This window comes from Balaenoptera borealis (genome assembly GCF_965194805.1).
Source record: "Balaenoptera borealis genome assembly, chromosome: 10".
Classification (NCBI taxonomy): domain Eukaryota; kingdom Metazoa; phylum Chordata; class Mammalia; order Artiodactyla; family Balaenopteridae; genus Balaenoptera; species Balaenoptera borealis.
This window is the reverse complement of record NC_138874.1, coordinates 90,131,646-90,146,383: the sequence shown is the minus strand read 5'-3', so window position 1 is coordinate 90,146,383 and position 14,738 is coordinate 90,131,646. Positions and strand designations below refer to the sequence as shown.

The window sequence follows — 14,738 nt, the reverse complement described above, 5'->3', positions numbered from 1 at the left end:
GTTACTGACAAAGATGACAATGTTCCTGAGGAACTCAACACAAACACCAGGGGGTGTCAACTTACCACAGGCCACAAGTCTGCCCTTGACTGAAGGGCTTCAGAATTGTTTTCTCAAGGTGATCAATTCATCCCAAAGGTAAATGGTGGAACAAGAATTCTCTCCACAGCTTCCCTCCCCTCATCAGTTTTTATCATGGGCGTGGAGCCCCTTGCACTTGCTCTAGTTTTTCTGTGAGGCTTGGCTCTTAAGCTAACTGTGTCCTCAAGAACACACTGGAATTGAGCCTAAGCCATCCACAGACACCCCAGTGAAAGGAGAGCTGCCCTGAAGTGAAAAGAGACCAGGCTCCTGCTGAGGGACTTCTCCAAGTAGATAATCCTAAGCCAACCAAGGAAGCAGCCTTAGCACAACTCTTCTAGAAGCAACCAATTACCTTACCATCGTGAAGGGTCTTACAGAGCTTCAAGACTTTGTCCAGAGCCAACCTCAAAATAGTCTTGGATCCAAACATAAATATGCCCCACTTAGACTTGCGGGGTGCGGGGCAGCAGTTAAGGTGAGATTGACCGTGAAACTTCCACCCACCCATCAGTGCTAACACTTCAGCTTCAGAAAATGGCCTACAGGCTCCTTGGTATGTTAATATCTGGCTCAGTGAGGAAGATGCTGGAGGGGGGAGAGTGACTAGCAATAAACACAAGAGAAGAGTCTCAGGAAGGAGCTTGGGCTTTTATAAGCAGAGAAGGAAGGAAACCTAGCCATTTCCAAACCTACCTGAACAGACACATAAATGATGCCAAGAGGGATGATGACGACGACGAAGACTGGAGTGGCCAGGCAGATCATGACCAGGGTGCTGGTGATGCCCAGGAAGCACAAAACCCAGCTGCGCAAAGACGTGGGGAGGGTGTCATCCACCGTGGAGATATCCTAGGGACACGTAAGAAGGAGAGAGGCTGTGCTAATGAATTCCTATGACATTTTACATCTTCTCAGTTCCAGCAGGGAATTTGCTCAGTCACATCAGAATGCAAATAACTATATGTCCAGGGCTGAAAGAAAAAAAGAAATCCTCACCAGCTATTAGTTCTATGCAGATTAATTTTGACCCTTACCTGGCACAGATTCTCCATCTTTCCTTCCTCCACCCCCTCCTTTATCTCCTCTTAAGGGCTCAGTCATCGGCTCCAGAGGACCCTAGGTCTAATTCTCCTTTATGGTCTGAGCCACCTCCTCCGCAAAACATACTATATAATTAATGACAGTTTCCTTTTTCATGCAAAAGCAGTTAGCAAAATATGACTGTTGCCTAAGTAACTCACAGTAAGATCTCTTTTTCAGAAGATTAATTATATATATATATATATATATATATATATATTATATATAACAACAGCAGAAAAGAGTGTGCAACATTTGCAAAATTCCTGTGTGAAATCTCCCCATCCAAAATTGTGTACTTTTTTAGGTTTTATTTAAGAGCAGAAAGCCCATTTAAGTTGTCTCCAGTGACATCATACCCAACCATCTTTGTTCCAGAGGAAGGTGACAAGTGGGGGCCTGCCCACTTCTGAAGCAGTCACCATGTCCCCAGAACCTGCCGGTGGGCTGGGAGCTAGACTTTCTGTGTCTGCTCCAAGACCAAACAAATAAGGCCTCAGAGCTCCTCAGACATTTTTTTTAAATGTGCACCCTCTTCTACAAACAGAAGACTGAAAATTCTGTTGGTGATAGTTGAATATTATTCAGAATTGTCTAGTTTCCTCTGTTCCTGAAATTTCCACCTTATGTTCATTGAGAATCAATGACTTCGGTCTGGCCCATGGAAGAGAGCCATCTATATGATCTTAACATTTACTGAGCATCCCAATGCCTAGTACAGTCCTTGGCTCATAGAAGGTACTCAATATATGTTGAATGAATGAATGCTAAGGGTCCCAGAATCTGCAGTCGATGGAGAACCCCATTAAAATCATAGGATTCCACAATCCAGACCTCGTTTACTTATTTTTAAAGCATCAGAGATGGGAGTTTCGGGATGGAAGCAGCGACCAAGCAAAGGGTTGTCCTGCTATCTCTTTTATTCACTGTCACAACTAGTGATAGTGCTTTTACTTGTGTTTTTTCCCTCTGCAGAGTAATCCTTCACATCCTGCTTCTGCCACTCACCCATCCCCTACCCCCGCCATCTCCCTGGCTAACTTCTAGAGTTAAGTCCCTCCTTTTCTGACATTTCCCACCCTCAGTCACCCAGGTTGAGCTGGTTTCTTTTCTCTGTCACTCTTTTGTACTCCGAGAATGCCACTGTACACATCGTTGTTACTGGTTTTCCTATATTCTATCATAATCCTTTACTTCCTTGGCCATCCCCCTCATTAGATGGTGAGCTACTTAAAGGGAAAGAGTTGTTCATCCCTGTAACCCCAGGATCCTTAGGACCTCACACAAGGTGTTCAAGAAATATCTGCATGCTGAGTGGACCAAAGAACTGGAACTGCCCAGTGTTGACTAGGGGCACATGAGAATTCTTTCCCTGTCAGAAATAAAAAGATCCTCAGAATATAAACACGTCTTACAGCCCTTGAGATACTTACACCAGCAAACCTGTTCACTATCCGGCCAATGGGTGTTGTGTCAAAAAAACTCATGGGTACTCGAAGGATATTGTTCAGCAGCTGCTTGTGAAGAATGTTTGCTGCATGGACGGAACCATAGACACTCCAGAGATTTGCTATGAGCACAAATATGCCTGGAAATGGAACCAGTTTAGTCAGCACCATGCACAGGGATCCCTGAAGACTTGTGCAGGACATAATAGCAAATTTTTCATGAGTCCAGGCAAAGGACGTGGACCTGACAGACTGTCTCAGAGATGGCTGCCGTAGCCGTCACACATACCTTGTGCTAATCCCAGAGCTCCATAGACGCCAACTCTCAGGTCCCTCTGAGAGGCTGGATAGTTGGTGCTATTGAAGGTTTTAGAGTCACGGGTCCAAGCACTGAGCCAGAGGTTCGATCCGATAAAAGACACGGAATAGAGCACAAACCCAAAGATAATGAAGAATATCGAACACCATCCTATTGCTTGTAGGTATTTCAGGTAGATGGAGAACTTCACCTGCAAAACCCCCACCTCAATATTAGTAGAGTTCCTAGCGGCTTTTGGTGAGGAGTTACCTAGAATACCAATCATAGGGGGAGTACAGTCCTTTGGAAAGTGGATAGCAGGTGGCAAAATTTGGTAGTCTGTGATCACATTTCTGTACTGGGCCAGGATGATAATCAATGCTGAAATATAATGCAGGGTAAATAACCATCAGATTATTAATGAGCTTCTAGATGCAATTAAGAGGAAAAGATATAAAAACAGAGTGGGACAGATAAGGCTATACCACAGACCTTGGAATCTGTTTTATTAATGTTTAAGTTAAGATCTGAAATTTAAGAGCTTGGTTCTAAGTTTTATTAATTTGAATTGTGTGCTATGAGCTTGATATATTGGTGTTCTGTGGCTCCCGGAATTGCATCTCAAAGCATTTTTGTTTTTACCACATATCAGAATGGAATCAAACACTCATGAAGTGTAGTATGAGGATATTCACAGGAAACATGTCATTCTTCATGGAAATACAATTTGATAAAAAGCCCAGAGCCTCTGCTAACATTTCAATGATAAATTTAAAGACTGGCAAAGCACACAAGACATATCCCTCTGTAGATATGTATTCAAGTCATGAAACTTAAAAATGTTCAAATCCCAAGCCTTATATCACCTCTAATGGTACTTTTTACTGTGGTGTTTACCTTTCCAGTTTGTATGAATTCCTTCTTAATTAGTTTTTGTCCTTTCACTGGTTCTTCCTCCTCCTTCAGGATATTCACATTCCGAGTTTTCAAGTCTTTTAAGGACTTCAGACGCCTGCTACTGGACCTAGAACTGAGAGATTGAGAGGGGAAGCCTTCCTGAGCATGTAGATGCATCCCGAGGGTCTTCTTGCAAGCAGGTGTCACAGTTGCTCTGCTCACATCAAAGTGCATTTCAGAGCAGATGGTCATGGGGGAAACACACCACCCCAACCCTCCTCCCCATGCAGGGAAACAAAAGAAGAGCTGGAGCGTCCTTGTGGACACTCAGGAAAAGTCCACAGAGAAAAAGAGAATGATCAAGTGGAACTATGGAAGTGATGGGGGCTGCCAGCTGAATATATGACCAACCTGCGACTAAATGTTCGATGAAAACTGTTCTCTCTTTTCATGGACAAGGAGGCCACATCTTCAGGGATTTCCTCCACACTGGGCATCAGCCCATAGTCATCTTCTTCACTGTCCTCATTGACTAGGAGACACATCAAAGGTTAGGGAGATAGCTGCATAGAGCTGTCATAGCCCTATGAACAAGAAGAGAAGTCTTTTCTGATCTTGTTGGTCTTAATAAGAGATCCCAGATGTACACACAGGTTGGAATCTTTTACTCCAGAAATACTATTTATTAGGACATCTCATTGAAAAATACCAGGATAAGGGAGAGGTGAGTTAATATTCCACTGGAAGAGAAACGGTCAAAAAGGAGAAGAATATTCCCAGAAGCTTGTAAGTTCCTTTGGAGCAGGAAAGAACTTTTAAGGGTTACAGTAGACAGAAGAGTCATAATCCCCAGAAATGACTAAAAAAGTGAGTGTAAATTTAAAATGTTCTGCTTGAAATTCAAATAATTTGAGAAATTTTATTAATTTAAAGCATTTTAAAAAACATATCCTGGGGGCTTCCCTGGTGGCGCAGTGGTTGGGAGTCTGCCTGCCAATGTGGGGGACATGGGTTCGAGCCCTGGTCCGGGAGGATCCCACATGCCAAGGAGCAACTAAGCCTGGGTGCCACAGCTACCGAAGCCCACGCACCTGGAGCCCTTGCTCTGCAGCAGGAGAGGCCACCGCAATGAGAAGCACGTGCACTGCAATGAAGAGTAGCCCCTGCTCGCTTGCAACTAGAGAAAGCCCTCGTGCAGCAACAAAGAACCAATGCAGCCAAAAATAGATAAATTAAATAAATAAATTTAAATAAATAAATAAATAAAAAACAAACAAACAAAAAAACATATCCTGAAAATAAAAGGTAAAACAGCTTGGTCTGTGAAAATGGTAGAGTTATGACCTCCAGAAATTGGTACCTCTGTAAAAGCAGTGAGCATACTGGCCAAAAATTGTCAAAATCAAATTTTCCATAACTTTGAAATTAACCAAAGGCTTGCAACAATCCAGGAGCATTTATTTAAGAAAAGTGGTTAAATCTCAGAAAGAACAGTAAGTTTTGTAATAGTTTAATTTACCCTATTCCTATTCCCCTCTCCTTAGATCTGCTGTAGCCTAGAAAACCAACAGCCTCACAATCATTGTAACCATGAAAATCACCAGCCTAGCAGCTGCTGGAAGGAACAGAGTGGATTCAGAACATGCTCAAAACCTCACTGCTGGAGAATTGTCATTATTTGACCTGTCTGGCAGTTCCCTGGAAAACCCCATTCACAGGGCTTGTCTTTATTGAACCTGACTTGGAGTTGACTCTAACAATCAGCAGTAGTTGTTTAACATCACAGCTGCCTGAGGCAGTGATAACAGTTGGGGCAAAGAAGAAACTGACCAAGAACTTAAGAGGAAAAAAAACCTGGGGAATAAGATATCCATAGGGAGCTTTGATATTTTCAGTATATTTCTGGCAATCGAGAATGTCATACACATGTGTAGGGTTGCACTCATGCCAACCCAAGAAAGACTTGAGAATGTCCTATTCTCTTACCTCTGGCTTACCTTCAGACTCTGTGCAAGCAGGGAAAAAAGGCTGAGGCAGAACTATAAATTGCCTGCTGGCATGTTAGACATGTCCACCCCCACCCCCCATCCCCACAGAGCCTCTCAGCAAAGGCTGAGTGACGTATCGGTTCCAGGCAATTGAGGAAATCTCTGTCCAATCATTATCTGACCACTAAGCTAACCAAGCAGGGACTTCTATGGCCACATGAGACAAAGATTGTAGACTTAACAGAATTAGTTCAGGAAACTAAACAGGAGGAACAACAATAGCAAACCCTGGTTGAAGATGGAGGGGAGAGAGATCATATTTCCAGAATTGTTACACTATTTAAAATGACCGGTTTTCAGTAATCAAGACAGTATGGTACTGGCACAAAAACAGAAATATAGATCAATGGAACAGAATAGAAAACCCAGAGATAAACCCACCCACATATGGTCACCTTATTTTTGATAAAGGAGGCAAGAATATACAATGGAGAAAAGACAGCCTCTTCAATAAGTGGTGCTGGGGAAACTGGACAGCTACATGTAAAAGAATGAAATTAGAACACTTTCTAACACCATACACAAAAATAAACTCAAAATGGATTAAAGACCTAAATGTAAAGCCAGACACTATAAAACTCTTAGAGGAAAACATAGGAAGAACACTCTATGACATAAATCACAGCAAGATCCTTTTTGACCCACCTCCTAGAGAAATGGAAATAAAAACAAAAATAACCAAATGGGACCTAATGAAACTTAAAACATTTTGCACAGCAAAGGAAACCATAAACAAGACCAAAAGACAGCCCTCAGAATGGGAGAAAATATTTGCAAACGAAGCAACTGACAAAGGATTAATCTCCAAAATTTACAATCAGCTCATGCAGCTCGGTATCAAAAAAACACCCCAAACCAAAAATGGGAAGAAGACCTAGATAGATATTTCTCCAAAGTAGATATACAGATTGCCAACAAACACATGAAAGAATGCTCAACATCACTAATCATTAGAGAAATACAAATCAAAATCACAATGAGGTATCACCTCACACCAGTCAGAATGGCCATCATCAAAAAATCTACAAACAATAAATGCTGGAGAGGGTGTAGAGAAAAGAGGACCCTCTTGCACTGTTGGTGGGAATGTAAATTGATAAAACCACTATGGAGAACAGTATGGAGGTTGCTTAAAAAATTAAAAACAGAACTACCATACGACCCAGCAATCCCACTACTGGGCATATACCCTGAGAAAACCATAATTCAAAAAGAGTCATGTACCACAATGTTCATTGCAGCTCTATTTACAATAGCCAGGACATGGAAGCAACCTAAGTGTCCATTGACAGATGAATGGATAAAGAAGATATGGCACATATATACAATGGAATATTACTCAGCCATAAAAAGAAACGAAATTGAGTTATTTGTAGTGAGGTGGATGGAGTTAGAGTCTGTCATACAGAGTGAAGTTAGTCAGAAAGAGAAAAACAAATACTGTATGCTAACACATATATATGGAATCTTAAAAAAAAAGAAAAAAGAAAAAAATGGCTATGAAGAACCTAGGGGCAGGACAGGAATAAAAACACAGATGTAGAGAATGGACTTGAGGACACGGGGAGGGGGATGGGTAAGCTGGGACGAAGTGACAGTGTGGCATGGACTTACATATACTACCAAATGTAAAACAGATAGCTAGTGGGAAGCAGCCGCATAGCACAGGGAGATCAGCTAGGTGCTTTGTGACCACCTAGAGGGGTGGGATAGGGAGGGTGGGAGGGAGACGCAAGAGGGAGAAGATATGGGGATATATGTATATGTATAGCTGATTCATTTTGTTATAAAGCAGAAACTAACACACCATTGTAAAGCAATTATACTCCAATAAAGATGTTTTAAAAAAAAAAAAAAGACCAGTTTTCAACAAAAAATTATGAGACATACAAGGAATCAGGGAAGTATTGGACTGTACACAGGAAAAAAGCAGTCAAAAGAAACTGTACTCGAGGAAGCACAGATGTTGGACTTACCGGACAAAGACTTAAATCAGCTATGATAAATATATTCAAAGAACAACAGGAAACCATGTCCAAAGATCTAAAGAAAAGTTCTCACCAAATAGAGAACATCTCTATTAGGCCCGTTAGCATGGGCCCCTGATCCAATATGTCTGATGTCCTTGTAAAAAGGGGAAATTTGGACACAAATGCACATAAGGTATAACACCATGTGAAGATGAAGGCAGAGATTGATATGAAGGATGCCAAAGAATGCCAGCAAACCACCAGAAGCTAGGAGAAAGACATGGAATAGATCCTCCCCTATTGCCTTCAGAAGGAACCAATCTTATTGACACCTTGATTTTGGACTTCTAGCCTCTTCTATTGTGAGACAATACATTTCTGTTGTTTAAGACACCCAATTTGTAGTGTTTTGTTATGGCAGCTAATTAGGAAATACACAGAGCCAATATTGATATAGGTTACCTTTGCCCTCCTGACCTTCCCTTTATTCTACCATCTTGTAGTCTGTACCTTAAGCCCCAGAACCAACACAACAGCATGCCAGGCAGTGGGGCTTATACAACTTCTCAGAAATGGCCTATCAATGTTTCCCAGAACAAGGGTTTAATGAGCTGTTTTGCAAACTGTCCTTTGTACACAAAAGATAGGATTTTTCAAAGGGGCTCTCTACACATGGGGGTTTATAAACAGAACTTAGAAACTCAGAAACACAAATCAGAAAAAAAAAGTTTAGAATTAGAAGGAGAGGGCTTCCCTGGTGGCAGAGTGGTTGAGAACCTGCCTGCTAATGCAGGAGACACGGGTTCGAGCCCTGGTCTGGGAAGATCCCACATGCTGCGGAGCAACTAGGCCCGTGAGCCACAACTACTGAGCCTGCGCGTCTGGAGCCTGTGCTCCGCAACAAGAGAGGCCACAACAGTGAAAGGCCCGCGCACCATGATGAAGAGTGGCCCCCACTTGCCACAACTAGAGAAAGCCCTCGCACAAAAATGAAGACCCAACACAGCCATAAATAAATGAATTTTAAAATAAAAAATAAAAAAATAAAGGTAGAATTAGAAGGAGAAAACTGTCCAGGTTGTGGTGATGTGGTTGACTGAGCAGTAACTCAGGGGTATCCAGCATCAGACACTGCCCTTTGCTTGAGATCTTCAGTCCCCAAGCAGGTGCTTTTTGTTTTCTCCAGGCCTGTCGCGGAGCATATAAAGACTGATGGAAAGCTCTGACCCCTTCCTTTCTGCTGGAATCCCTGCCCCACTTTCCTGGGCTGGGTCCCAGTCCCTATAGCCCACACCATCGTATTCTTTGTTCCCGCCCTGTCCCACCAATGCTTACAGACTTCTTGGTTTAGGCTTTTCTTTCCTAATCTCGTGGTTTTAAACCATCACATGTCCTGACCTCAAGGCCTGACTGTGATCCCACTTGCAGGCTCTGTAGTTACTGCCTCTTCGGACTGACTTTTGGAATGACCCTGTACCCTCCAGATCTTGCTTTCTCAGTCCTGACCTCCTGCTGATAATTGCTACCTGAAGCAGATACCCAGAACCATGCACAGCACTACTGCTGGCAGGTTCTTGGGACGGACCCCCGAGACCAGGGCTCCATTACTGACTGGGGCTAATCAGCGACCCCAGTGGTAGTGGTATTGGGTAGGGGCTATTCCTGTGGTATACTGTGAGACTATGCAACTGCCATGACTTTTTTTTTCCGGTTCAAAACACCCAGTGGCTTTTGGTGTATTAGTCAAGATCCCTTTGTTAGGGCTTATCAACAGTTTAGCAGTACATTATTAGTACCAGGTATTACAAAGCTGTCCAGGAAGTGGTTTTCATGAATTTAGGTAGATGGGGTGGAATATGTGACTTGAGTCAATAGAAGCAGGGCATTCCCTAAAAGGGGGCCCCTTGTGCCACTGGTGTCTCTCCCACAAGGGCTAATCACCCCAAACCTCCAGTCATCCTCTAAAGAGTGCCCTTTGATTGCATGTCAGAGACTAGATGAGCAGGATTATCCCCCAGTTTGGCTCAGATATAAAGTTTCTATGTTTGTGTTTCTTTACAGAGACACAAAACACAGAAAGAACAGATATTGGATCTCTGGATAATTCATTTCCAAATTTAGTTCACTGGATACTGAACAGTTCAGGAGGTAAACAGTGGTAGTTTACTACTGCTACCCCTTCCCTACCCAAGTTCTATCCTGTTCCAATCCTCTTCACATACCTGTGGCCTCGTCTTTGGGACCCGTCTGTTTTATGAATGTCTTCAGATTCTTAGCAAACAATCCTTTCTTGGCCAACAGAGTGCTGTAGGATCCCTTCTCCAAGATGGTGCCATTCCCCAAAACCACAATCTCATCCACTTGGGGAAGAAAGTGAATGCTGTGTGTCACCAAGAGTCGAGTCTGTAAAAATAACAGTAAGTTGTGCTGACTACCCTATGTCCACCACGTTCCTCAGCTGACTATTAAAAAGGAAAAACAGAGTCACTGTGGGGCTTTCCTTCAAAATGTGGTCCTGACCACTTGATCTCTTTTACTTCCTCTTTACTTCCGAGCACCTCATCCTAAAACCTGACCCCATGCGTAAGATGAGACTCCTGTCATCATGGATATATTCACGGTTATTTTCCTGTAGCGACAATGAGGCTTGCCCTGCACACGTTTTCCTCCAGCTTCCTGGTAGCCAAGAGTTGGGCTTAGGGACGTCACTTGAGATCAAGGGCTATCAATATAATTGAGGCATACAAAACTAACTGCCCCCTCACTAAACAGGTAACTGATCTAACAGGAACTGCCCAGATTATTTTAGTATGTTAGAATCATTATAGGGCAAGAAATTGTGTCTTTGGCCCAGGCCCTCCCTGGCGTGGAAGACTTGGCATCCCTTGTATTCTTGTCTATTTATGGACTACATTGACTACTGAAACAGGGATTCCACTCAAAGAAAGATAAACACTCACAGATCAGTAATGAGACTCAGATAGGCTCCAGGGGGTTGAGATGGGCCTCTAGAGAGACAGCCCAAGCCCACTGCCTCTGCTCTCTACTTCACAGCCCCACGGACACTAGGTTGCTCTTATCAGGAAGACTTGGGAGATGCTCATCCTTTGAGTCTCAGCTCAAAGCCAGCTCTTCTGGTAGCCTTTCCTGAATCCCCAGGCAAGAACTGGGTATTCCTCCAGTGTTTCCACGGTAGTTTTATATTCTGCCATTAAAAATGATTCTTGTATTATAATATTATTGTTTGCTTTTTGGTATGTCTGCCAATTCGATTGTAAGTTCCTTGAGAGCAGGGATGAGACCTTTTCATCTGTGTGCCCAGTCTTTGCAATGAACCAGGCCCAGGGTGGGTATTCAGTTCATGAATGAATGGAGCCAATTAGCCTTAAGGACAGAAGTCAGCACCAGGCATAGGAGGGAGAGTGAGTTCCTGCTGACTCACTGATCCAAGAGAGAGGCAAAAGGCCTCAGTGGGACAGCAGCCCAGTCAACCCTGCCACCCTCTGACTGGCAGCATTCAAAAAACCTTGAAGGGAAAAGGCCAAACACAGATGGAGTGCTGACAGCCCTCACACTAGACTTGCTACTGGTGAGAAGCATACTCAAACCCTCAAGGGGCTCTGTCAGCCCCTCTCCCATTCAGCCTACTGTGCTAACTTGCCTATGGTAAGGAAAGCCTATGACCAGCTCCAGTGACTTGCTCTGGCCACTTTATCTGTACTATCTCACAGGGGCACTGCAAGAATCAAATGAGACAATGCAATCAAAGTGCTTAGCACAGGCCTGGGACATAATGAATACCCAAAACATATAGGCTTTATTTCTATATTCAGGTTGAGTCATCCTTTCCAGGCATAGTGCTCCTACATCCTGCAAGAGTTCCAGGAAAGTGCCTTCTTAGAGTAGAGCTCTAATAGCTGCAGGATGACCTGTGTCCCAGCAAGGTAAATTGTTGGGTCCTCTGGCATGTTTTCTGACACCAACCAATTCTGAGTGTCCAACAGTTCAATCCTGACACCAGCTACCCAGAAACCCACAGCTACCCAGAGCCCACAAGACTGCCCTGACTTCTGATGCTAGCCGAAAGTCTTGGATCCCACCTATACTTCTGACCAACTAGCTATAAATTGAGGATTTCCATGGCCCCCTCCTCAGGTCTGATAATTTGCCAGAATGGCTCATAGATGCCAGGAAAGTACTTTACTTACTGTTTACCCGTTTATTACAAAGGATACAACTCAGGAACAGTGAAATGGAAGAGATGCATAGGGTAAGGTTTCGGGGGTGGGGTGCTTGTGCAGAATTTCCATCTCTCACCAGGTGTGCCACCTTCCCAGCACCTTAATGTTCTCAGCAATCTAGAAGCTCTCTGAATCTCCTTATTCAAGAATTTTTATAACACAATCTCCAGCCCATCCTCCTCTCCCCAGAAGTTGGTATGTGGGGCTGAAAGTTCCAATCCTCCCATCACTTGGTCTTTCTGAGGAACAGCCTTGTCCAGAGGCTATCTAGGGGCCCCTCCATAAGTCACTCATTAGCATAAACTCAGGTATGATCTAAAGGGGCTCAATGTGAATAACAAAAGACATTCTTAGTATCACTCAGGAAATTCTAAGGGTTAGCAGCTCTGTGCCAGGACCTAGTGAAAAAGACCAAATATATTTCTTATTATACCACAGATCTCAAAGGACTTTTTATCATAATTAATCATCCTAAAAGGCTCAATGTTGGAGCCAGAGAATAAGGCTCAAATTAGCCAGTTCCCACATAAGCTATGATCTCAAGATGGGAGCCCTCACCAAATCATCTTCTGGGAGACCAGTCAGACACTGTATCTCCTCAGCAGCCCAGGGGGCAGGTAAATAAGGAAATCTGCTTCAGTACCCAGCAGTCCTAGGAGATGTGTGCCCCTCCTCACGTCTTCATCACTTTAAATAATTTCTCACCTTGCCTTTCAATAGGCCATTGGGACCCAAGACCTTATTAAAAATATGTTTTCCCACATGAGCATCCACGGCTGATAGGGGGTCATCCAGAATATAGATGTCTGAATTTTGATAGGTAGCTCTGGCCAGGCTGATCCGGTGCTTCTGACCCCCACTGAGATTTATACCCTGAAGAAGAAAATAATTTCTATTAAGTACTGAAACTGAGTCCCACTAAAACTGAGTTCCTCTGCTGAATTTATGATTAACATCTCTAACCAAAACTTCATGCCCTTTCTTGTCCCATACCTGTTCCCCTCAAGGGAGTATAAAAGAAAAGGGGGGAATGAAACCAAGCAGGACACTGCGGGGCCCTCCTGTGTACAAAACCCCCTCTGTGTCCCCCCTTTCTTGTTTGTAGAAAAAAGCTTTAGTCTCCTAGGCCTTCCCTGAGTTCCAAGGAGCAGACTTAAGCAGTTACTAACTAGGGAAGGGATGGAATGCAGAAACAAAGGAAAGGCAGTCAAGAAACAACAGTTCAACTATAAAACAGAGTCCTAGCTCCTCTTCAAGGGGTATATGTAACAATTAGATGCATATCGTTGAATTGTTCTGCAGAAACTAAGACTCTCATCCAGGTGGAGGATGGTGACTACATGTTGACCACAAGCACTTAGACTCCAGACTGGTTGGAACCAGAAGGTTGATGATTAAGATTCCTGAAACATCATCCTGCCACTTTACCACCAACCGATCAGAAGAAAGTCTACAAGATGCAACCCTCACCCCAAATGTTGCCTCTTAAAACCATTCCCTGGGGAATTCCCTGGTGGTCCAGTGGTTAAGAATCTGTCTTGCCAACATTAAATACACCAACATTCGAATTATAGGGGTCTCAGAAGAAGAAAAGAAAAAAAAAAGGGACCGAGAAAATATTTGAAGAGATTATACTTGAAAACTTCCCTAATATGGGAAAGGAAATAGTCAATCATTCCAGGAAGTGCAGAGAGTCCCATTCAGGATGAATCCAAAGAGAAACATGCCAAGACACATATTAATCAAACGATCAAAAATTAAATACAAAGAAAAAATATTAAAAGCAGCAAGGGAAAAGCAACAAATAACATACAACGGAATCCCCATAAGGTTAACAGCTGATCTTTCAGCAGAAACTCTGCAAGCCAGAAGGGAGTGGCAGGACATATTTAAAGTGATGAAAGGGAAAAACCTACAACCAAGATTAATCTACCTGGCAAGGATCACATTCAGATTCGACAGAGAAATTAAAACATTTACAGACAAGCAAAAGCTAAGAGAATTTAGCACCACCAAACCAGCTTTACAACAAATGCTAAAGGAACTTCTCTAGGCAGGAAACACAAGAGAAGGAAAAGACCTACAACAACAAACCCAAAACAATTAAGTAAATGGTAACAGGAACATACATATAGATAACTACCTTAAATGTAAATGGATTAAATGTTCCAACCAAAAGTCAGAGACTGGCTGAATGGATACAAAAACAAGAGCCATATATATGCTGTCTACAAGAGACCCACTTCAGACCTAGGGACACATACAGACTGAAAGTGAGGGGATGACAATGTTCATTGCAGCACTATTTACAATACCCAGGACATGGAAGCAACCTAAGTGTCCATCATCGGATGAATGGATAAAGAAGATGTGGCACATATATACAATGGAATATTACTCAGCCATAAAAAGAAATGAAATGGAGTTATTTGTAGTGAGGTGGATGGACCTAGAGTCTGTCATACAGAGTGAAGTAAGTCAGAAAGAGAAAAACAAATACTGTATTCTAACACATATATATGGAATCTAAAACAAATGGTTCTGAAGAACCTAGGGGCAGGACAGAAATAAAGACGCAGATGTAGAGAATGGACTTGAGGACACAGGGAGAGGGAAGGGTAAGCTGGGACGAAGTGAGAGAGTGGCATGGACATATATACACTACCAAATGT

The 14,738-nt window shown here is 43.0% G+C and overlaps 1 protein-coding gene across 5 annotated transcripts in view; it reads right to left on the bottom strand.

Moving 5' to 3' along the window:
* Positions 1 to 14,738, bottom strand: part of ABCC2 (ATP binding cassette subfamily C member 2) — a 62,707-nt gene that overhangs the window by 12,261 nt on the left and 35,708 nt on the right. For all 5 annotated transcript variants that reach the window (XR_014249206.1, XM_082408060.1, XM_082408059.1 and 2 more), the window contains exons 18-24: positions 12,772 to 12,939; positions 10,048 to 10,228; positions 4,219 to 4,339; positions 3,808 to 3,940; positions 2,902 to 3,121; positions 2,598 to 2,752; positions 778 to 933 (exon numbers count right to left, since the gene is read on the bottom strand). Coding sequence is in view for 4 of the 5 variants with exons in the window: in XM_082408060.1 (XP_082264186.1) it covers positions 778 to 933; positions 2,598 to 2,752; positions 2,902 to 3,121; positions 3,808 to 3,940; positions 4,219 to 4,339; positions 10,048 to 10,228; positions 12,772 to 12,939 (1,134 nt within the window). In the remaining variant the exon portion in view is untranslated. The remainder of the gene's footprint in view (positions 1 to 777; positions 934 to 2,597; positions 2,753 to 2,901; positions 3,122 to 3,807; positions 3,941 to 4,218; positions 4,340 to 10,047; positions 10,229 to 12,771; positions 12,940 to 14,738) is intronic.